Here is a 23,402-nt window from a genome sequence, read left to right on the forward strand (position 1 = left end):
ATGAGATTTCATCTCATTTATTAAGTGTCACGCTTATTAATTTATTCAATTAATGTAGTCGGCATCCATTTGTATGTGATCTAATTTAATGTCAAATAATCCAGGAAGAAACAAGAAGTTTGTTTGTTAAATTCAATTGAACTAGTATTTTAGCCCGTTCGATGCACGGGCTGGTTATTTTTGTTGAAATGTGTTGCATATATATTTGTGTTATATGTGTCGATGTTGTTTTGGATTTTAGTTAGGTATATATATACATAGATATTGCGTGGTATGAAATGACTTATTGATTTAAGTTATATTTTAAGTTTAGGAGATGAAAATTTTATTTTATTGTCTATGTAATTAGTTTAACTTTAGTTTATCATGGTAGAAATGAAACTCTTCATTTTCTTATTACTTAAATTTGCAAGTCTTGGAATGCATAAAGACTTAAAACATTATTTATTTTACTCTATTGAAAGATTAAGGGAGGTGGCATGTGGCATATGAGTGATTGGTGACATGTGGCTTAGTATGAATTTGTGGTTAGAGTAGGTATAGACTAGGTATAGATTATTGTTTCATTACCAAATAAACATAGCAATTTTTATTAGAAGGATCTCCATGTTTGTGCTCATTTTTTGGAAAATTAACACTAATTTAACAGTGTATAAAAGGTACATTAACACATGACAAGTCGGCCCAATAATTGTTAAATTACAAAAATAACAATCACATGTGAAATTTGGAGATTAACCCAATTTAATTAAGGCGTTTCATAATCCATATATTTTATATTAGTAAGCAAATTAGGGATAATATGAAGGGTATATTAGGAAATTTGGTCAGTGTTTAGTATGAAAAGGGCAAGTTTACCAGAAATATTGTTGTGGGCGAATTTTGGGAAGGTTGACTGGGCCCCAATTGATCCACAGGATTTATTCTTTATGGACCCCAATAGCCCAACTCATCAATAGAGCACGCCTGCATATAATGGTCCTAAATCCTAATCGATGGAAAGCAAATTAAAGAAATTCTCCCTCCCATTAAATATAAAATTTAAATAAATACTACGAAGTCCTCCACATATATATATATATATATATATATATATATATATATATATATATATATATATATATATATATATATATATATATATATATATATATATATATATATTCGATAATTGACATATTTTGACTAGTTTGAAGTTTTATGCAATTTAGTAGACTTTTATTGTATGATAATTGGTAGTGTGACATAGGGATGTCAATGGGGCGGGGCGGGGCGGATGTTGGCCTTCCCATCCCCATCCCCACCTATCATTTTCATCCCCATCCCCATCCCCATCCCCGCGGCGGGTCTAATATTCATCCCCATCCCCGCCCCGGCGGGTACAACTCCAAAACCATCCCCGCCCCACCCCCCACTTGGATATCCATCCCCGCCTAATCCCCACCAAATACCCGCCTAATCCCCACCCAAGACCCACCAAATTTCCGTGTCTCAAATACACAATCCTACATAATTAATACGGATTATAATATTAAAAAAAATATTCTTAATATTACACACATTTTTGTTTATAACATAAGTGTAGTACAAAATATTATAATTAATATTTATTTCACGTAATTATTTTTATAAAATAATATAAAAGTATATGTGGGTATGAGGTGGGGATGGGGCGGGTACGAAGTGGGGCGGGTGGGGCGGGTACAACTTAAAATCCACCCCCGCCCCATCACCCATGGCGGGTATCGTTTTCATCCCCATCCCCGCCCCACCACCCACCAAACCAAGACCCATCCCCGCCCCACTGGGGCGGGGATGGGGCGGGTCTCCTACTTGACCCGCCCCACTGACATCCCTAGTGTGACATTGTTTTTACTCGGTAGTCGGTACTATTGAGTAGTGTGGCAATCTAGCTAATGAAATTATATTTTGGTGTCTTAGGTTGGCTTCATTTCAATTTAGCTTGATATTATGGTTATTGTATCACTTTATATCCTTTATTAAGCCATACCAAAACTTATCTTAAGTATCCTTATACTTTAAGAAGTAAAGATGGATTTGTGGAATCTATTTTCTAAATCCTAGAGTCTTTTGGTTGTGATTGACATGTTAGAAAGGAGGTATGCTAGAGGTAATTAGCATGCACACGTTGTAACATGTAACTATGATTATATTGGATTTTCTATCCTAATTTAGCCAAATAAGGGCATGTTCACATTTACCTAATTCCAGTTCAGTTCAGCTCCAATCAGTTCAGTTCAGCTTCTAATTTTTCTCTCTCATAAAATATTCATTTCAGCTCAGTTCAGTTAACTCCAATCAGTTCAGTTCAACTCATTTTAGTAAATGTGAACAGGCCGAAGAGGAAAAACAAAAACTTTCACATATCATGGAAAAAGGTTGAATTTTTGTTGCTACGTTTTTACATAGATAGTATACATAAATTAATACTACGTACCTCCGTTACAGATAACTTGTAACGGAGATAGTAATATGGTTTTTTCCTCTTTACTTTATGTCAAATCATTGCACATGTAATATGTTTTTTTTTTTTTTTTTTTTTGAATTAGGATAATATGCTAAAAGTACATTATTATGGAATAAATTAATATGAGTTTGGCAGCTTATATAGAGCACGATGTAATGGCCTAACGGATTGCATGTTTAGCGGCTTAGAAACTTGTTAGCTGCTAGTAGTGATCGCTAGCTATAGCTAATAGGCCATCAATATAATTAATTACCAGATCATGAGATTAGCAACATAAAATTAGACTAAAAGGTGGTCCAATATTCGTACTTTTATAATAATGTTATCGTTTGGTGAAGTTACACATTTCTAGGGGTGAGCATGGGATGAGTACTAATGATGTTACCGTTAGTATTAATGATTCGGCTAATCAATAACCAATATCACTAAAACTGATATTTATAAACCAAACCAATAAGGTCAGGTAACCGGACTTGAGGTACTCGGATTTTCGGATCGGTTATCGGATACACAATAAGGGTCTGTTCTCATTGACTGAACTCAGCTGAACTGAACTGAACTGAACTGAAGTGAACTGAGCTGAACTGAATTGAACAGAACTGAGCTGAGCTGAACTGAACTGAACTGAATATTTTATAAGAGAAGGAAATTAGGAGCTGAGCTGAACTGAATTGAACTGAACTGAACTGAACGGAGCTGAACTGAACTGAACTGAATTTCAACGTAAGAGAACAGGCCCTAAGATATCCAATAATGATAATTAAACTAAATATCGTAGTTATTATAATATCATTTAACACTAATTAACAATAATATCACATGATCTTAACCTAATTATTAATAATATATTACTAATCATTGATATTTGGAAAATTTGCAAATTGCAGCTATTTAAAAAAAATGCAAATTACAACCCAAAAGTTGTTATAAATTGTAAATTGCAACCTAATTCAATTTTTTCATCGATTTGCTTGTCAAAAAATGTTCGATTAAGATTTTAGCAGCCATTTGCAATTTTTTTTGATATGCAAATCGATGAAAAAGTTAAATTGAGTTGCAATTTATAATTTATAAGAACTTTTTGCTACAATTTGGATTTTTTTTTTAATTGACTGCAATTTACAAAATACAACTTTAAATGGATGCAATTGGCAAATTTTCCTTGATATTATAAAGTGGTTATAAATTAAAGTAAGAGTTTAGAGTTTGGAAAGATAGATTTAAGTAGGAAAAAAAACTAAAAATTGTTTAGCGGATCGGATCGGGTAACCGTTAATTTTAAAATGATACCCAATAACCATACCCGATAACAAATTATCGGAACGGGTACACGAAGCGTTATGGTTATCGGATCGGGTACCCTAATTTTTGGAATGGTTACGGATCGGGTTTTTCGGGTAGTTTTGCTCAGCCCTAACACATTCACATCATTAAACGAATATGATACTACTATAGTAAAATTGCCCCATATTCTAATTTTGATTGTACTAATAATTAAGTATATGTTGTATTTTAAGAATGATATATTTTCTGTGCTTAATTTTTAAAGACTCATGTTACATTTATTTATTTTTATTTATTTATTTATTTATTATTTTATTTTATTTTTTTGTAAAAAAAGATCAAATTTACTTTCAATAATAATTGAACCATCTCTTAAAAAAATAAAAAATTGAGAATTGCAAAGTATGAGACAATCTTAATAGGATGAATGGGTACGATACTACAGGCTTACATATAGATGGCTTGTATAAGTATGCGATTTAAGTTTTAATAACATTTGAAAGTGCAATAGATTTTGGTGTTTAGAAAGCCACAAGGGTGGGGGTGAAAATCGATCCCAAGATCTCTTGAAATCAGGAGCGAAGCTCTAACCACTTGAGCTACCCCTCACTCTCTGAAAGTGCAATAGATACTATGAAAGTATCAAACTATGAAAGTGTCAAATTGAATTGAATTACCTAGAGTAACATGCGTTGTAAGAACTAGTATGTACCTTCCAAGTTACCTATTTAATATAATTCCTTTCCATTAGAAGAATATAGTTTGATCTACATACTACTAAAATATAAAATTCAACATACCTAATATTTTGTAAGTTTAGTTTTATCCGTTACAGTCAGTGGCGGAGCCAGGATTTTTACGATGGTGGGGCACTGTATCATCTAAAACCCTTTTATCAAAGAATGTTCATAATATCAAGACTCAAAATTACCTAGCAATCGTATTTGTCAAACCTTTATTATTCAAAAATACATAAAATATTACCCCTATTCAAGGCTTTAAACAATAACCTCGCTCATATATTTTTAAGATTTTTTATAATAGTTTTGGAATCAGATAGATCTTTCGTATCAAATAGGATTATCCAAAATACTAATTATAAGGATTTATAACTAATAATTCAAGTATACTCGTATATGTAAAAAGAAATGTTAAAACTAAACTTGACTAGTTTTCAAGTTTTGAAAGCATATTATAAAAAATAACAAAAATGTTGGGCAAGAGATTAGAACCCATGACCTTTGATTGAAAAGGTAAAGCTCTAACCACTAGGCTACTAGTAAGTTGTAACATAATATTGCATTTTATATTCTATTTAAACAAAATTTAGACAATTTTTTTTTTTTTGAAAAAACCTGGCAGGGCACGTGCCCTACCAGGACATACTGTGGCTCCGCCACCGGTTACAGTAGTCGTAGAACTTTGACTAGCTAGTTTGCATGGTATACGAATATACGATCGACTACTTTAACAATTATATACTTTGTATGATACACTATTCGAAAATCAACAAAGTGTTTACTCACTTAGACCTTATTCTTTTGAGTTTTTGGGCAGAGCAAAGCAGATCAGAACAGGACAGAGCAGAGCAAAGCAGGACTAAGCTTCCACACATTGTGGAGCAGAGCAGGGCAGAGCAGATTTCAACAGAGCAGAGCATGGCAGGACATAGCGGAACAGAGCAGCTCTAAAGATTAGGGCCTTAATCTAAGTTTTGAATCCAATCAAGAGAGCATTTTTTAAGGTACGGATTTACTGTAACTAATTGAGTTTACAAAAACTTAAACCCTAAATATTTTAGTGAAATCACATCCTCTTACAAACTTTTCTCATATACTATCACACCCATAAAGAATAATTCGAATAATTAAAGCTGTACTTTTAATTTTAGAGAATTTTGAGATCGTATCTCATCAGCTACCCTTATGAATCCGTAAAGATCAAAAATATATTTGGCCGGTGAGTCGGGCACAATAATTGGAAAAACAAAGATAAAAGAGGAAAGATAAAATAGAGGAGCAAAGTTAGCGAAATGTGTGACTATTTGCGGGTAAAGGAAAAAAAGAGTAAGCAAATGAAACACGATACGGCGTGACTAACGAGAAAGATTTTAGAAAGGTGCCGCTTGTGCAAACTCCAATTACAAAATGCAAATATATTTCAGGAAATTCAGTGAACCTTAGCTTTGCATTGTCACCCTTTCTTTCAATCATACACTATTCTACTCTTTCATTACCTTCTTCTTTTACTTATATATTTTTATTTAATTTTCTCTCTCTTCTCTATCTGTCTGTCTAGTACTGCTGTATCTTTCTTTCAGTACCTCCTTTTTTTTTTTTTTTTTTTTTTTTTTTTTTTTTTAAATAAATTAAAAATATCTTTATTTTACTTTTCTACCTGAATTTATACAGTATATTGAACAAGTTTAACAAATACCCACCTCACTTTTAATGTTTTTGATTTGATTACCCATCAACTTCTAAACATAATCCCCCATTTACTTGAAATGTTTAATCTATTCAATTTTTACTTTTTACTTTATTTTATTTTTGATTTAATACGGCAAGATACGGGTTCTCCCATCCTATCACAGAAATTGAGGGATGAGGATCGAATCCCTAACCACTTGGGAGGTGTGAAGGTCCTCTTTTACTTTTGATTGAATTTGATGACTGTAAGTCTATGTATGATAATCATTTCAATGTGTTTGTGTCAACTTTGAATAGGTTAAAAAATACCTTAAGTGAAACCTTATTCCTTACTTTATATGATTATGTAATCTTTTGTTTTATATGACGAATGAATTCTTAATTACGGAGTGTAATAAATGATTGATTCATATGTCTATCATATCATGTTAAATTCGTTAAAACTATTGCAAAAATAGTTACAAAATAAAAATGTATATTACTAATATTATGAAATGAAGAGAATAATATTTTAAAACTATAATAATTGATTGAGTGATTTATATGGAAAATTCTCTATGCTATTACAAGAATTTAACTTTTTATTTAGAAAAACTCTATGTATTATTGTAAGGTTTTAGCTTTTATCGTTAAATCTCAAAAAAAAAATAATATATCTGACACCAAATTGAACTAATGTGAAAAAGAGGGAGTAAGTTTATAACTTTATAATTAGATGCCGTATCAAAACACATTTTGAGATTGGTAGGGGTGCATTGTTTTTGGTCCACCGCTTAACAATGTTTATCAGATCAGGTCTTCTCTTTGATTGGACCCCTTTCATTGCACTGCATCACAATTCAGATATAATGCCTAAAATCATTTTAATTTTAGGGTGTTTTGCAATTTCCCAATGTTTTTATACCTCCAATCATATAATACGATCATTCTTGGGAACTTTTACCTGTTATTAATAATTAATCTGGTCATGATATGATTATTTAATCTTTCTTGTCTCCTCATCTTTTTAATTGCTTTGAATGTTGATTGTTGAATAATTATTTTATAATTATAATAATGGGTTTTTTAAATGGAATTTGTGGACTAAAATGGTGATCCGTTTCATGATTTTTGGTCATACAAATACCAGGTGTGGCCTTTTTAACTTGGGAAATGAGCAAAATCCAGATATGAATCTAATGATCAGAGCAAAAAAAGACCCACTTTTCTTTTATTATTGTATTCATATACTTTATCAGAAGAAATATAAAATAAATATCGAATAATCAACTAAATTAAACTGGACCGACTCAAACTAATTTAAATATCGATTTAGACATTAAAAGTTATATGATTATTTATTAATCATAATACTCTGTATTAAATAATGATTATGGATAGATAAACTAATTGACGACAAATCTGAACATGACCTTAGTTTGAAATTGAGCAAAATTGAATCAAATCTTTACCTAACAATTCATTGTACCTAACTTATTAAAATTGTGTTAGATCTAAACAAATTATTCATCATAAGTAGAATTAAATCGCGCATTTTAAGGAATAAACAGTGATAAGATTCATTATCGACATTTTATGCACACTTCTGGCCAACAACAATAGGACTAGTTTAATTAGCTTTACTTTAGACTTGTAATTTTATTGTGTTATATATGCTGATGTCAAAAAAAAAAAATATATTGATACTCAAAGCCTATCCATGTTCTATTTTAGACCTTCAATAGGTGCATTTTATCTTCTAGTGTATTGTATGAAGAATAATTTAATTATTTATATTATGTACTGATTTTTATTTGTTGAAGTGTACATGCATAACTACTCTTGAACCAAGCTTGATTTGGATATAAGAAGCAACTACATGTTTATGTTAACAATATACAATGATCATACTCAATAATTTGAGTAAAATCATCACTCTAAATATTTAATTTTTTGTTGATAGAAAAAAAAAATCATAAATATCTAGAAACTAGTTTACTTTAACTTTAATCAATTCCTTTGAAAAAATTTGAAAGTCATTATAGAATTCCGAAACTACCCAATACGTATATAAAAACAATCACAAAGTTAATCGAATTTAAAACATTTTGATATCATAAATTCATTTCCAACAATTTACTCTACTAAAAATTTAAAAAAAAAAAAAAAAAAAAAAAAAAAAAAAAAAAAAAAAAAAAAACAACCTACTTGAAATAAACTACAATAACCTAATCCAAGTTCCTTTCAAAAAAAATAAAAATTAAAAAAAAAACCTAATCCAAGTTGTTTGATAATGCAAAGCATTACATACATATACTCCCCTATATTTAATGTAATTATTATTTTAATTAAATAAAAGTTGTTTAATTTCTGGCAGGCTAGTAATAGAGTCATACATACATACATACAATTGGTCCCCTACAATCTACCACATGTATATGTATTTGAATTGGTCAATAAATAACAAGAAGTCACCAATTTTTCTTCACTGAATTTTACACATCCAAATTATATTACCCCCTGTCAGATTGTTCATCTAACCTGATTAAGTAATTATTTAATACTCAAGCAATTCTGATCCTAGTCCCACCCTCCCAAAAACATCCTTGCAGAAGATCAGATTTTAGAAATTTTCAGCTCTTACCCTGTTATTAAGCATGCTCTTATATACATATGTGGCTCCTCGCAATAAGTATTCTCTTCAAAATTAGTTGTTACGTTGATATATATATTGCGTGACAATTTAGCTATTAGTGAGCTTTGAATCTATGCAATGTGATATGATGTACCAAGTTGTTACAAGAGGCCGGAATAATAATGGCCTCATGAAGTCGCAAATCATTAAACTCAAATTGTGATAATTGATAATTAGATTCTTTATTTTACCATAATCAAACATATTTGAGGCACCAATGTGAGATTATAGGGCTAGGGCGGCTTTACAAATCTCCAAAATTACACTATGTGCTTATTGAACAATAAAGTTAGTGTAAAGGTCTCTTTAAAACAACAAAGTAACTAAATTGTATTCTATGTGAAAATAAAACTAAATTTAAAGACTGAAAACATGTATTTCATATTTAGATATGATTTTATTATGTGCTTGTAGATGTGGTTTGAGGTTCAAATTAATAAGACCGTTGTTGTCATAATCCATCAATGATCAACTCAACTAACAAGATATTTAACTCATTTAATTTACATAATCTATAGAAAGTTATCATAGAAACTAGTGCAAATGGAGGATCTATCTAGAAGGATACTAAAATAGATGACATAATCAAATACTCTTCCGTACATTTGTGCCTTAGCTTATTTGAGTTATGACATTAAGCATCCAACATTGAACAACCTACAATTATATATACTACTTGCATGTTATTCTTCATTTTTTTTATCAACCTGATATTTATTTAGATAAATATTACTAGTCCACCTTTTTGCATGGAAAAAAGGGTATCTGAATCTACCTGGATAAAAGAAAAAAAATAATATATAATTAAAAAATAAAAAATTTGAGGTGGGCTTTTGTCCCCAATTCAAACTTCATAGCAAACAACATGATCATATCATACTCATAAAAAAATACATTATGTAATAAAATAGTAAAAATATCTAGAATTTTTTATTCAATTTTATTTCTAAGTTACATTTATAAAAAGAATATGCCCTTGAGACATAAATAACCCAGATGAGGCAGGGGATAAGACTTCCAAGTGATTAAAAAAGGGCCAACAAATTGGAAAATATATATATATATATATATATATATATATATATATATATATATATATATATATATATATATATATATATATATATATATATATATATATAATTATATGAAGTATAAATTATAATACAAGTATATAGTTTTATTTATTTATAGGGATGAAATTCAAACACGACAGATTGAAGTTTGGACCCCCCAAAAAAAAAGCCCTCAATTGGACAAATCTTATCTCATCTCTTTCTCTATATTACATTTGCTTATGGGAAAGGGGGAAAGAGGTGGGAGTGATTCCATAACGTGTGGGATAAAAATTAAATTATAATTCAATACTACCCATTTTGTTTAATTCATTTTTCATCTACAAATGGACAAACAACAATAATGCTACTACCTCTTAGCTATGAGAAATTAATTCTATTTTCTAATATATTTTGGTAGACCTTTAAGTTAAGTTTCTACCAATAATTATTGTGATCCCACCTTTCTTCAAATTTCAATATGAAAGAAATTATATGCTTATTGATAGTACATTTTCATGTCAATTATAATATCCTAGGAACAAGTAAATAGTAATTTGAATAATGATATTGTGCATATGCTAAATTTATTAAATTTTTTTAAAGCTAAGTGATTACGGTAGGTCATGTCCTTTACATCTGATAGACTTTTGTTGAACTGAAATAAATAACATTTACAAATATTTTTCAAATTCAAATTCAAATTTATTTTTTCTAATTGAAACTTAGTTATACTGGTTTACTAGACTATTGCATGCATTTGCGATTTACATAGAATTATTGAGTTTATTTTTATTATAACTTTTTGGAATAAAAGTTAATTAAATTGAAAACCTTTTATTATAGGTAAAGATAAATAGGTTTGATTGTTTATAAATTTCCTCGCAAGGTTATGGAGAGATGGTTAATTCCTCCATATCTTCCGAAATGGTTGGGGTTCGATCCCCATCGATCTCTTCCATTCCTGTGATAGGGTGGGGGACCCCCCTCTTTCGTATCTTACTGATTAAAGAGTTGCAATTACTCAAACATTGTAACAAAGCAATTGAAGTTCTTAAGCTCTTGGCTCATTATTAGTTGCAAATTTCATAAATTTGAATATTGCTTATATAGGTAGGGAATGAAAATAACTATATTGAGCATGAAAGAGCCATGGTAATAATTGTTTCCTGAAGTGGTCATTTGACCTCATGTTGACCAAATAAGTCCAATATTGACGAGAAAGTTGCAATTTTTTTTTTTCCTAATTACACTTAAATATGACTCAAATGTAAAAAAATAGATAGGGTTTGATTAAAAGAACTTACATATGACAAATTTAGTGGTCTAATCCACATATAATTACAATGTCATATACTGATATAAACAAGTTCACATGGAACCTACATATAGAAACATATACAGAATATCATCACATTAATTACTACCTACCATTTGGATTATGAATGTAATGAATTCTCTACAATTTTGCTTATTTTGCATGTATTATGGAATAATGAAATTGTCCCTTTATCTTAATTTAGCTCATTTTTTGGTAGGAAATTTCTATTAGGGAAAACTAACCTGAAATATCACAAGAATAATCAAATAATGTTGAGCAAACAAAATGCAATTATTTTTGTCATGTGTGAATTCTCCTTCACCTTAATTATTACATGCAACATGAGTTATATACTTATATTTTCCAAAAAAGGCTATTAGCATTAAAAAAAAAAAAAAAAAAACAGTCTTGAAAATTGTATAAAATTAGAAATTCATGACAAAACACGCATAGATCAGTGTAATTAGTGTGTTTTTGTAATGATTTTCTAAATTTTAACAATTTTCAAGAGTCTTTATAATGTTTATATGTAGCCCTAAAACTATGTATAACATTTTCCTTAAAAAAATAAATAAATGAAAAGAAAAAAAAAACTTTTAGGATTTAATAATAGGTTTATCTAACTACATGGAAATATCAAACGGTTGGATGACATCAAGTTAAAATATTAATTAATGTAACAATGCGAAACGAATGGACAAGATACATTGATATAATACAATACCAATCACATAAATAATGATCTTAAAAATAATGACCTTAGCTTAGCTTAAGAAGGTGAGGATCTTTTTGAAGTAACATGGGTTGCTTCCTAGATAGGATAAAGCAAATTTTAACCCCTTTAAATTTCATGAACAATCTTTTTAATTTCTTTTAATATGATATATACTAGAGGAGCATACATGTTTAGCCGTTTATAGCAACCATTTAATTGCTTTGATGTGCATTTACGTTTTAAATCAACCTAACTAGTTGATATTCATGTTATTATGGGGAATGTGCACTTGATCTTGAAAAATCCATTTTATAAGTTGTTTAAGATAATGCAATGCCATTCTCACTTTTTTAATTAATTGATTAAATTTTGTGGCTATTATGTTCGAAAGATAACGTAGCATAAACGAGAGAAGACAAAAAATGGAAATAACATGAGCATGAGTCTCACCATGAGTCCATGATAAATTAAGGCATGTTCTCTTATGTTGAAATTCAGTTTAGTTCAGTTCAGCTCAGTTCAGTTCAATTCAGTTCAACTCTTAATTTCCTTCTCTTATAAAATATTCATTTCAGTTCAGTTCAGTTTAGTTCAGCTCAATTCAGTTCAGTTCAGTTCAGTTCAGCTGAGTTCAGTCAATGATCAGAACAGGCCCTTAGTTGTAGCTCGATCAAAATTTAAGATTTGAAGCTCTAAAACTGAGAAAGTAATATCAAAGGTTACTCACATAGTATATATGATGAATATGCCTCGATAGAAAACCAATCAAACACTCGCTACTGGTGATTTGATTAGGGTTTTGACTCCTTAGATAACTACTTTCTCCGTCCATCTTATAGACGGTGAAAAGTCAAATACTCAAATGGGGCATAAAATTAAGGACAGAGGGTGTAGCTCCTAATCTAAGTAATCAATCAATAATCATGATAACCTCTTAAATTTAAATCAAGATTTGAATGTTTACTCCTAACACATGAATAAAATTCAAAATGAATCATTCCTCCGTTTTTTTTAGTTGACACCATTTGACTTTTACACTATTCACAAACTATACTTTGACTAGCTTTTGTGATTTATAGCTACAGCGAAACATAGTCAAGTGAGATCGTGTTTGAACTGTCTAAATGTATATTTTATTAATATCCACTTTTTATAATTTTACAATGTCAAAAAGAGATATTAATCGTTAAAATTGTGCGTTGACAAGCATGATAAATTTTTTTTAAAAAAAAAAACGGAGGTAGTATACTGTTAATTATATCGACTCTCGAACTTCTTACTTAGGGCATATATGTTTACTTCATCTTATTATCTAAACATCTTAAAACTTTTATTTCAGATCATATCAGAAAAAAAAAAAAATCATATTATTCTTTATTGTATATGTGCAATTTTTTTATCATTTAATATCTTTAATTTCGTAATGAAAAAATGATAAATTTGAAAATACACATTCATATAAATCTAATAAGACTTTGTGTGGTATATGTTTTAATTTTGTTATGGATTAGCGTGGATATAAGATTAAAGTTTAGTCAAATCCATCAGATTAGATCCAAAAAATTTTAGATTAAATCAAATTTTTTTAAAAAATAAAATCTCGGGTCAGAAAAATAAAAGGAAAAATAAGGTGAACTAAATACAGACTAAGGCTGAACCATTTTTCATTAATACTTCCCCACTCGATCCTATTTGTTCTTCCAATTTTGGCTGTGCAAATTTGTCAAAAATGCATAATTTTGACCATAATTATCTTTAGCTCTATATTAATTTAAAAAATAATATAACATCTTATTATTAATAAAAATAATTATTCAACATGACTATGTGTAATACATATCTCTATTATATAAGTAAAGGGGAGAGATTGTAATGTCCACTATAAAAGATTACAACACCCCTCTTCATTTGAAATTGAAATAAAGATAATTTTTGTAAAAAATAAAAAATAATAAAAAAAAAATCAATCAATCAACTAAGAAAAATAAAAAATTAATCAATCAGCAAAGAATTACATAAATTAAATATCAATTAATTGAATTAAGTCCGAAATAAATAAGTAGTACATTATTTATTTTGTCTATGAAATCGATCAATTAAAACATAATTATGTAATTTTCATCGAATTTATACAATTAAAATTATTATCTTTCATAAATTATTAATTTAAATTATGATTGTATATTAGTAAATTTGATATTGTTCCGCATTAGTAATGATGTTCATATGTCGACACGAACTACTGTCAATCAAACTCATACAATCTACATTGTTAGTTAGGGTACCAAGCTCAACTGTCTAACTTTATCATTACATATTTACATAAGTTATCCACACAATCATAATTAAAGATAAATACATAAAGAAAAGGAAGATTTGAGATGATTATTCAAAAACCTCGAATCTCCTATTTATTTATAATATATAATCTGATCTAAAATGATACATTTAAAATTATGTAACATATCAGAGTAATATTTTGTATCACCAAGGATTCTCCACAAATCGCAAATCATCTCATCCGATTGCATGTTTATATAACAAATTAATCATATCTTATGTTATAACTCTTATCTGTACAGATCTGACTCTAACCAACTTCTTCATTTTAGATCACTCCAACCTTCTTCGCAACCCTACTAAAGATCCTATAACATCACCAAATTTTTTTAAAAAAAAAAACAAAAAACGTTAAAAAAAAAACAAAAAACGTAAAAAAAAAAAAAACAAACAAAAAAAACCTAATGCTAGTGAGTAAATAAAAATTAGTCAGATCAGGCCAATTCTTCTTAATAAAAAAATTAACCCCTCCGCTTTTTTTAAGTGTTTTTATTAGAGTTTAGACACGCGCAGATGCAGAAACCTTGGCCAATAATACGTTTAACTACTAAAAATAATATAGAGTATAACAATGGAATATTAATAATCTATTTCATTGAAATAATTTCCACATGTATTCATAAGTGTATAATTTACAAACGTTGGTTAAATAAATAGCGTAAAAAGTCCCAATAAAACACTTTATAAAAAAAAAAAAAAGGAAAGGGAGGATACTTGAGATGATTACACCAAAACCTTAAATTGTTTCTCTTTCTTACTCATTCTCTCTCTCTTGAATTAACATTTATTTTCGAACGATTTCCCTTAATATTGTTAAAATAGAAATTAATTCCCATTATGCTTCGTTTTAAAAACAAATTTCCAAAGTAGTGTCCACGTAGGATTGGTTTTCGGTTCAACTTAAAACCGCTAACGGTATTAGCGGTTTTGCAATTTTTGTAAAATAAAGTCAAAGAGACCTGTTTTTATTGAAAGGCGGTCTCTTTGAAGTTATAAGTGTAATTGTCAGCGCTCTCTTTTCTTGTTGTGGGTTAAGAATTAACAAGGACACAAAGAGACCTGTCGTTTTGAAAGGCGGTCTCTTTGAAATAATTTTCCTGTAGACTATGCCTTGTGAATTAACCAAGGACGCAAAGAGACCTGTTATTGTTAGAGGCGGTCTCTTTTTTAAAACCGCTATTACCATTAGTGGTTTTAAGTTGAACCAAAAGCAAAAAAAAAACGATCCTACATGGACACTATGTAGGGAATTTATTTTTAAATCAATGTATTATGGGAATTGATTTTTATTTCAACAATATTATGAGAAATCGTTCTTTATTTTCACCCATTTCCTTTCAAAATCAAAATCAAACACAAAATCACCATTTGATCTCTCTCACTTTCTCTCTCCTCACCCCTTAGATATATTCTCCCCTTCTCATCCCACAAAAAACACTCATTCATTTTCAACTCCTAAACACATTCATTTTCACTCTCTCTCTCTCTCTCAAATCCCAAATCCCAAATGAGCCATTTCTCCTTAAACCTCCCTTCATCCGATACACTCTGGTACACCCCAACTACAATGGACCACCACCACCAAAAACCCCTCCCCTTCTTCTACCATTCCTCCCTTTCACTCTCATCAAAACTCGACGATGTCGATTCCGATAACAACAGCACCTCCACCGCCACCGCCGCCATTGATCGATCCGAAACAACTTCCTCCTCCCCATCCTCCGCCGACCAAGAATACATGTTCGAAAAACCCTTAACCCCTTCCGACGTCGGTAAATTAAACCGTCTCGTCATCCCGAAACAGCACGCTGAAAAATACTTCCCCCTCGCCAACGCCACCGCCACCGCCGTCGCAGATTCTTCCGGAGATAAAACCACCGGCGCCGTCGCAGGCGGCGGCGGTGTCCTACTAGGGTTCGAAGATGAGTCTGGAAAGTGCTGGAAGTTTCGGTACTCTTACTGGAATAGTAGTCAAAGCTATGTGTTGACTAAAGGTTGGAGTCGTTACGTTAAAGAGAAGAAACTTGACGCCGGCGACGTCGTTTTGTTTCAGCGTCATCGCTTTGAATCCGACCGCTTTTTTATCGGTTGGCGACGGCGCGGTTCCGCCCCGTCGCCTCATCACCATCATCCGGCCCAAACTAATAATCCAATTCGTTACAACAATCATCAGAGTAATTATAGCGTTGCGCCGTCGCACGGTTATAATAATGGTGCGACTCATCAACACCAAATTGCTTCATTTCCGTCTTACCGTCCTGACTCTCTTCATGCAGGTAAACAAACTATTCCTTTACTTTTTCGTTATTAACAAAATAAACACCCCAAATAAAAAATAAAAAAATCTCAATTTTAAATGAAAATAAAATTGAAAAAGAAAAATATCGTCTCGTAATCGTAAACTCATCATCAAGTTGATGTTTCGACTTCTTTTGTTTCTTTGTTCCCTTATTTTTGTTTCATGTGTTTCCTTTTATTTTTATTTAAAAATAAAATAAAATCATGATTTCTTCCCTTTTATGTTTATTTCCCGAAAAATCCGTTTATATCCAAATATTTTCTGAATTAAATAAAATAATACTATGAAGTAAATGAGAAGAAGATGTACGGTTACGCTCATTGGAGTGCGTGACTGACACCATCCAATTACTTAGGAGGAATGTGGTTCATTCCACGTCTTTTAAACGATTTATTCCGGAGTTTTGTTTAAACTATTTGTTCATTAGAGATTATGTGGAAAAATTGATAGTGAGTAAATGAGAAAGAGTAAACCACTTTGCTGTTGTTGTACTGTCAAAGAGTACAAATTCTTGACATTTTTCTGACTTGTTATGTTGAAAGTCAGGCAAAAATAATCTGATCTGATAAATTAGTTATATGTATTTTTATTTGTTAAAAATATCTGAAAAGTTGTTTTTGACTAAACTCAATCACTGAAATCAGCCTAACTAATTCGTTTGACAAGTATAATAATCTAGATAATAATCACTCTAATAATACTCTTAATCTTAATCATAATTATATGATACTATGAGACTTTTATAGTTAGATGGTGACGTATAATTATTAAAGTACTACGCACCTACATAATTATATCAGGGAAAAAAAGGACTAATTAATCAGGCACGTGGGATAACATTAATTAATGAATTAAATTCAGTTACACGATTATAATAATAATAATAATAATAATAATAATAATATGATTTTGTCTAAGTTTCAAAAAGTTAGTTAAAGCCATTAATTAAATATAATTATAGTATAAATAATGATGATGATTTTGTAGGGACAGAAGTTAGGCAAAAGGGAAGAAAATCAGGCGGTGGTAATTCAAAAAGGGTGAGATTATTTGGAGTTAATTTGGAATGCCAAATTGATGATGATTTAGAAGAAGATGAAGAGCCTCAAACTTCTGATGGCTCATCTTTATCTAGCCAAGGTCAAGCTCAACTTCACCCAGGTTCCGGTTTCGGTTCAGGTTATGGGGCGACGGGCCCTACAACCTACAATTACTTTGACTACATGGGTTATCAACCTAATCAACATTACCCTTCTCACATGGTACGTTGCTTTCTAATTTAATTAATTAATTAATCTGTCATTTTAAATAATGTTGATTAACCTGGAATCTTCCCACCCAAATCCCTATTTATTTGCTTCCACTAATGAGACAAAATCCAGATGGTATTACTATAATGTAGAATCTAATACTGCTAATACTAATACTGTGCATTAGGGGATGTATTTATTGACTTTATTCGTAGACTAATGTTGTATTGCTGTCTTCATTATCTCTGCACCTGTCTACGTAATCTCTTGAATATCGCGAAATCATTAAATAATATACAATCACTGTTCAGACTCTAGACAAGTATAGTTTTAATAATATATCCTTTCTGGACTCAGAAATAAATATTCCGTGTCAATACAATATTCTCATAATTTAAGTCGACAGATAATAAGAAAAAGAAAATTACTACTCTTACTAGTTATTTAATCATGAGTTGTTAGGTATACGTACGTAGCCAAATCTAATCCCACATGCTGGGCGGGCAAGGGTGTTTGTACGTATCCTCGTGTTAACGGAAAATTAAGGAGATTTAATTAATAATTATCGAGGTGGTTATGATTTGATTAAACAAATGGTTAAGATACTAATTGATTAGAGTAGAAGAATAGTATAGCAGTGTGAGTTTAAAGGGTCCCAAATTGAAAAGGATGGACTTACATGCAAAGATTTTTGCAAATAACAAAGGTAGAACGTGAATACGTGATTGAAGATTAGGACTAGTATGATTAGCACGAGGATTTGTCATTGTCTTGCTTTGCGGACCAAATATATGTATTTTCTAGAGAGATAAAGAGAAAATAAATATAAATAGAATAAAATTAGAGGTAGGAAAAGAAAAAGGGAAAGGAAGGAGGGGTCAAGGACGGTGAGCTATCACGTTGAACGAGGAGAATTTTGCCACAAATGTTTTCAAGGGTTTTCAACTTTGAATACAACTACTAGTACTAATCTTACTATTACTATACACGCTCGAAATTAAATACTCCTTCTGTTCCTTAAGAAAATTTCGTATTATTGAATTTTCGTATAATCTGTGTGTTTATTTTGACCGGATTACTTCTATTGACACGAATAGTATTGAGTATTGAATGTAAGTTTTTAAAATATCAACTTTTTATGTATTTTTTTGCCGGAATAAGGAGATTTGTGTGGGATGGACCAAAGGAGTAAATGGAGTTTAATTTTACATTTTGTTTTTTGTATGAAAGGGGGTATATAGTGAGTCATTGGTTGGACTTGAAAGTGTCAATTATATCTGCCGTGTATGAGTTTCCTACATTAAGGAAGAATCGAGGGGTGTCATTTTCAATGGGTGAGATGGGGGAATGGTCAGGGTTGTGGGGCTTTGCCTCTCATTTTACAGGGTCCATCCTCAGATTACAGGATTAAGATTGGATGGGAGTGAGTGTAGTGTGTTTTTGGGATAGGAAATTAATGTTTTCCATTTCTTGGCTTTTTTTTTTGCATTTTCCTACCCTCTTTTATTTTTTTTGTTGGGTATCTAAGAGTGTACTATTATTCCGTTAAGAGGTGGGTTGGATCTTTCGGGATCCTTTTAAGATTTTTAGGGCAATCAGTGTGAATTGAACGCTCAATCTTTATCCTTGTAAACATTAGAGTAGTATTTAAAGAGGGATCTAATAATAAACTTCTCATCTTTCTCTGACCTTGACCCTCGCCAAGTACTCATACTTCATGACATTAGAACACGATTAGAATTTTGAGAGATTAACGAGACGCAGTAAAAAGACATGTAACCATGAATTGTATAGGATTCTTGTAGGGTTGCATTCGCATGACATCTCAGGTGATATTTTATTTTCTTGCATCCAAGTTGTTAGTAGTTATAGATGATGGGCCAAATTTCCCTTGATAGAGGGAAAACAAAACAAATTAAAAACATTTGTTTTGTTGTAAGGGAGGTGAGGGGGATTAGTTTTGTAAGCATGTGAAATTCCAAGTAAAATGGGAGGTGCGATAATGTTGACATTATAAATTCACGCGTACCAATGGCGGGGTTACATAATCATGTGCCTCTTTTGTACAGCTTAGCCATGGACCACGAACCATATACATAGATGGCCCCTAGTTTATGTAGTGGGGTTGGTTTATTACACAATTAATGATAATATTATTTCATTTAATTTGACGTCCTATTTGTATAATACTGCCTCCGTTTCTTAATACACGCAACAAGTTGACTTTATATGTAACAAGTTGACTTTTTTAATACGCTCATTAAAAGTCAACTTGTTGCGTATATTAAGAAACGGAGGAAGTATTTAAAATTATTATCATTATTATTGTTTTCAACTTTTGTGTGTATAGCATCTTGGTCCCAGGTGGTCCACTAACTACATTTGTGTAGGTTATACATGTTCCATACCTCATCTGTAATTATCTATGGGATTGTTTTCGTTGATACGTCACTTTAACACCTTAATATAACACCAAATTGCCCCAACATCTTTCTCTCTAGCTTATTCTTTGAATTTTCCACTCCTTTGCCAAATAAAATTTCTTACTTTAACTTCGAAACTTTGATAACCTTTGTGAAAACCATGTTGTTTGTCATGATAAAACCTAGTCCTTTTCCGACTATAGTACTCCACGGATCTTAGTTTTGAAGGTTTAACTTCATCGTACTCCGGTGTACTAGTCTTGTCTAACGAAATGATATGATCATAATATCGACTCAGGCCATTCGGCTTATTAATAGAAAGTGGCCTAATATTTTGAAATGGACTACCTAAATGATAGTTGAAATTTCGAATTGCACCAAGATGAGATACCTATAATTTCTTTGTGGACCTATGAGAATTGTTTGGCACATGCATGACTTGTTTAAATATATATAGAGTTGAAAATTAGGAGTGGTGAATATTCATACATGCATACAAGTGGGGGTATATATTTTAACACTTTGAAATGATATTTGATTGGATTTGCCATAACTTTTGGAATAGACAAAATGTTATGCTTCACTCTGTTTTTCCCTGTTTATACTTTATTAAAATTTCTACTAATATACTATATGATGTGAAATTTTTTAATTGCTATATGTATTTATTTTTTACTATTTTTTGGCACTAATAATAATAATTGCACCATGTGGGCTGTAACAGGACATGAATTTCCCTCAAGATGTCAACCAAATGAGTAATAATCGGCTAAGATAAGATCACAAGATGTGACGTGCCCTCTATCCAACCCCCCCCAACTTGTTAGAGGTCAAACTTACTACACCAACATTACATTAAACCCAAAAAGATCCGGGGCGATAATTTATTTTTTTTGGTGTAAAGAGAGTCGTAGATCCTTACAAGGCACTGATGTAAACAAAATTTAATCCCGGGATTTTGAAAAGCACCCCAAAACTGAGGAAGGGTGATGACATGTTTAATTACTGTATGATGAAACTAAATGAGGGAGTAGAAAATCCCATAAGTTCAGGCATTATTCTCTCATACAGTATTATATTTATATTTTACCAAAAATCAATTAAAAATGATGTACAATTGGTAGTAGTGCTCATGATTTAAGTCTGAAAAAGAGAGTCCCAAAGGCAAAGGAATGGAGGAGAAATAGACTGGACAGCACAGGTGAGGTGAAGAGGTATGGCAACCCAAATGTGGGCCCTACTTTTGTGTTTTTTGGGTATTTGGGCTGTTATAAGTACAATTTGCCCATTTCCAACACGTGGCATTTTGGGTCAATACCTTCCAAAGAATCTATTTGGCTGATGACAGAAAAGTCAGATATTTACATATTCTATGCTCTCCAAATTATTATTACTTGTATTATTTTTTTTTATTAAGGAGATGAAAAAAAAATGGAGAGAATATTTCAGGCCCAAAAAAAATTGTTACAAGGCCCTTTATTTAGTTTCTAACTTGATCTAGTTAGTGAGAAGTCAGAACTGAGAAGAGATGTAATCTTGTAGATTCACTTTGTTCTTGTTTTTATAATACCAATGTTTTTATTAATTTTTGTTGATTTATTCATTTTTTGTAAGTTATTTGTAAGATTTAAGAATCCTAAACCAATGGTTTTTGCAGGAGAAGTAACTTGTGTACATATATTTATGTTGATGATTGTCTAATGTTTGACCAGATCGGGATTATTTACGTTATTTAAATTGTTACTATCTTAAATGAATCGGATTTTAATGGGATATGTATTGAGGTATATCTAAACTTGAAATAACATGATTAGACCTTTTAATTAAAGTTTGGTTGTCTGATCCTATTTGATGATCTTATTATTATGTTTTACATAATTTTTAATATGGTTTGAATTATCAAAATTAAAACTAAAACGTGATCAATGGTATTATAAACTTCAATTTCTTAATCTGTGGGGCATTGTACTTTTCAAACAAATACTTCTAAATCCAAAAGCTATCTTTTACAGATAATTGGCGAGTTCTTCTATCCTATCAATCATTTGGTTATGTTGCGTAAACAAGAAAAGTTAGAAACTTATCTTAAAAGCCATTCTATCACTTAGAAACTTATCTTAAACTCTGATTCAATTCTTATGCATGTCATTTTAACCACCCAAAAAGTACTAAATTATTGTGTATTGACTTTTTTTTTTTTTTTTTTTTTTTTTAACTCTTGTGTATTGAGTTATGATTATCAATATATTTTTGAAATAGACAATGATTAAAAAAAAGAAATTAATTCATTGTATCATTAATAACCTTGACCATTAATAAAATTATTGCCGTATATTATAATTTACTTGGATGTGTCAGGTGACAATTGCTATTACTGAGATCCCAAAATATCAATCACGTATATATACGTGTCATAAACCGTAAATGTCGTACTAGTTTTGAACCAACTAATAATTGATACGTAGTATCCCCTTCAAAACCCTCCACCTCCCTTCTTTTTGTCGATGGCTAAAAATGTACCTGCAATGATGTGAATGGAGTAAGAGGAAACAAAAACCAAGTTGGTAGTGATAACAAAAATGGTAGTTCTAGTAGTTTAAGATAATCATTCAAGTCCTATGAATAACAAAGTTAAACTTGAAAAACCATAGGTATTGTCATTTTCATGTAATATATAATCTTGTCATAAAAAAGAGACGTCAATTCCTTGTAAAATCATTAAATCACATACAACCTGAGCTGTGTTGAGTTAGTGTCTTGGTTGGTAATGTTCAACAACCAAAGTGCCATGTGATTACGAGGGCCCATTTTGATTAAGGATGCCATTTACAGTGGTGAATTAAAAACGTTATTTTGACCTTGAGTTGGCAAAATTAATACAAAGTACATGGTATAACTACTATGATGCCAATTAAGGGCCTGTTCACTTCAGCGTAATTTCAGTTCAGTTTAGTTTAGTTTAGTTCAGCTTAAACCAGTTCAGTTCAGTTAACCTCCTAATTTCCCTCTCTCATAAAATATTCATTTCAACTCAGTTCAGTTCAGCTCAGTTCAGTAAATGTGAACAGACTCTAAGGATTTGTTCACATTTAATGAACTGAGTTAAACTGATTGGAGTTGAACC

The 23,402-nt window shown here is 30.8% G+C and overlaps 1 protein-coding gene across 1 annotated transcript; it reads left to right on the forward strand.

The window, feature by feature from the left end:
* The first annotated feature begins 15,691 nt into the window (after nucleotides 1–15,691).
* Nucleotides 15,692–21,646, forward strand: LOC145623731 (B3 domain-containing protein At2g36080-like). Its single transcript, XM_081676592.1, has 3 exons — nucleotides 15,692–16,582; nucleotides 17,593–17,867; nucleotides 21,003–21,646. Exons 1-3 carry the CDS (start codon nucleotides 15,814–15,816, stop codon nucleotides 21,054–21,056), a joined length of 1,098 nt encoding a protein of 365 aa, XP_081532718.1. The 5' UTR covers nucleotides 15,692–15,813; the 3' UTR covers nucleotides 21,057–21,646.
* The last annotated feature ends 1,756 nt before the right edge of the window (nucleotides 21,647–23,402 follow it).

The sequence above is a fragment of the Chenopodium album genome, chromosome 3, assembly GCF_948465745.1.
Source record: "Chenopodium album chromosome 3, dcCheAlbu1.1, whole genome shotgun sequence".
In the NCBI taxonomy this organism is placed as follows: Eukaryota; Viridiplantae; Streptophyta; class Magnoliopsida; order Caryophyllales; family Amaranthaceae; genus Chenopodium; species Chenopodium album.

Coding starts and splice junctions, on each gene's coding strand:
- LOC145623731 (XM_081676592.1), top strand. CDS start 15,814: ATGAGCCATTTCTCCTTAAACCTCCCTTCATCCGATACACTCTGGTAC. Junction 16,583..17,592: donor TCCTGACTCTCTTCATGCAG/GTAAACAAACTA, acceptor ATGATTTTGTAG/GGACAGAAGTTAGGCAAAAG. Junction 17,868..21,002: donor AACATTACCCTTCTCACATG/GTACGTTGCTTT, acceptor GGGCTGTAACAG/GACATGAATTTCCCTCAAGA.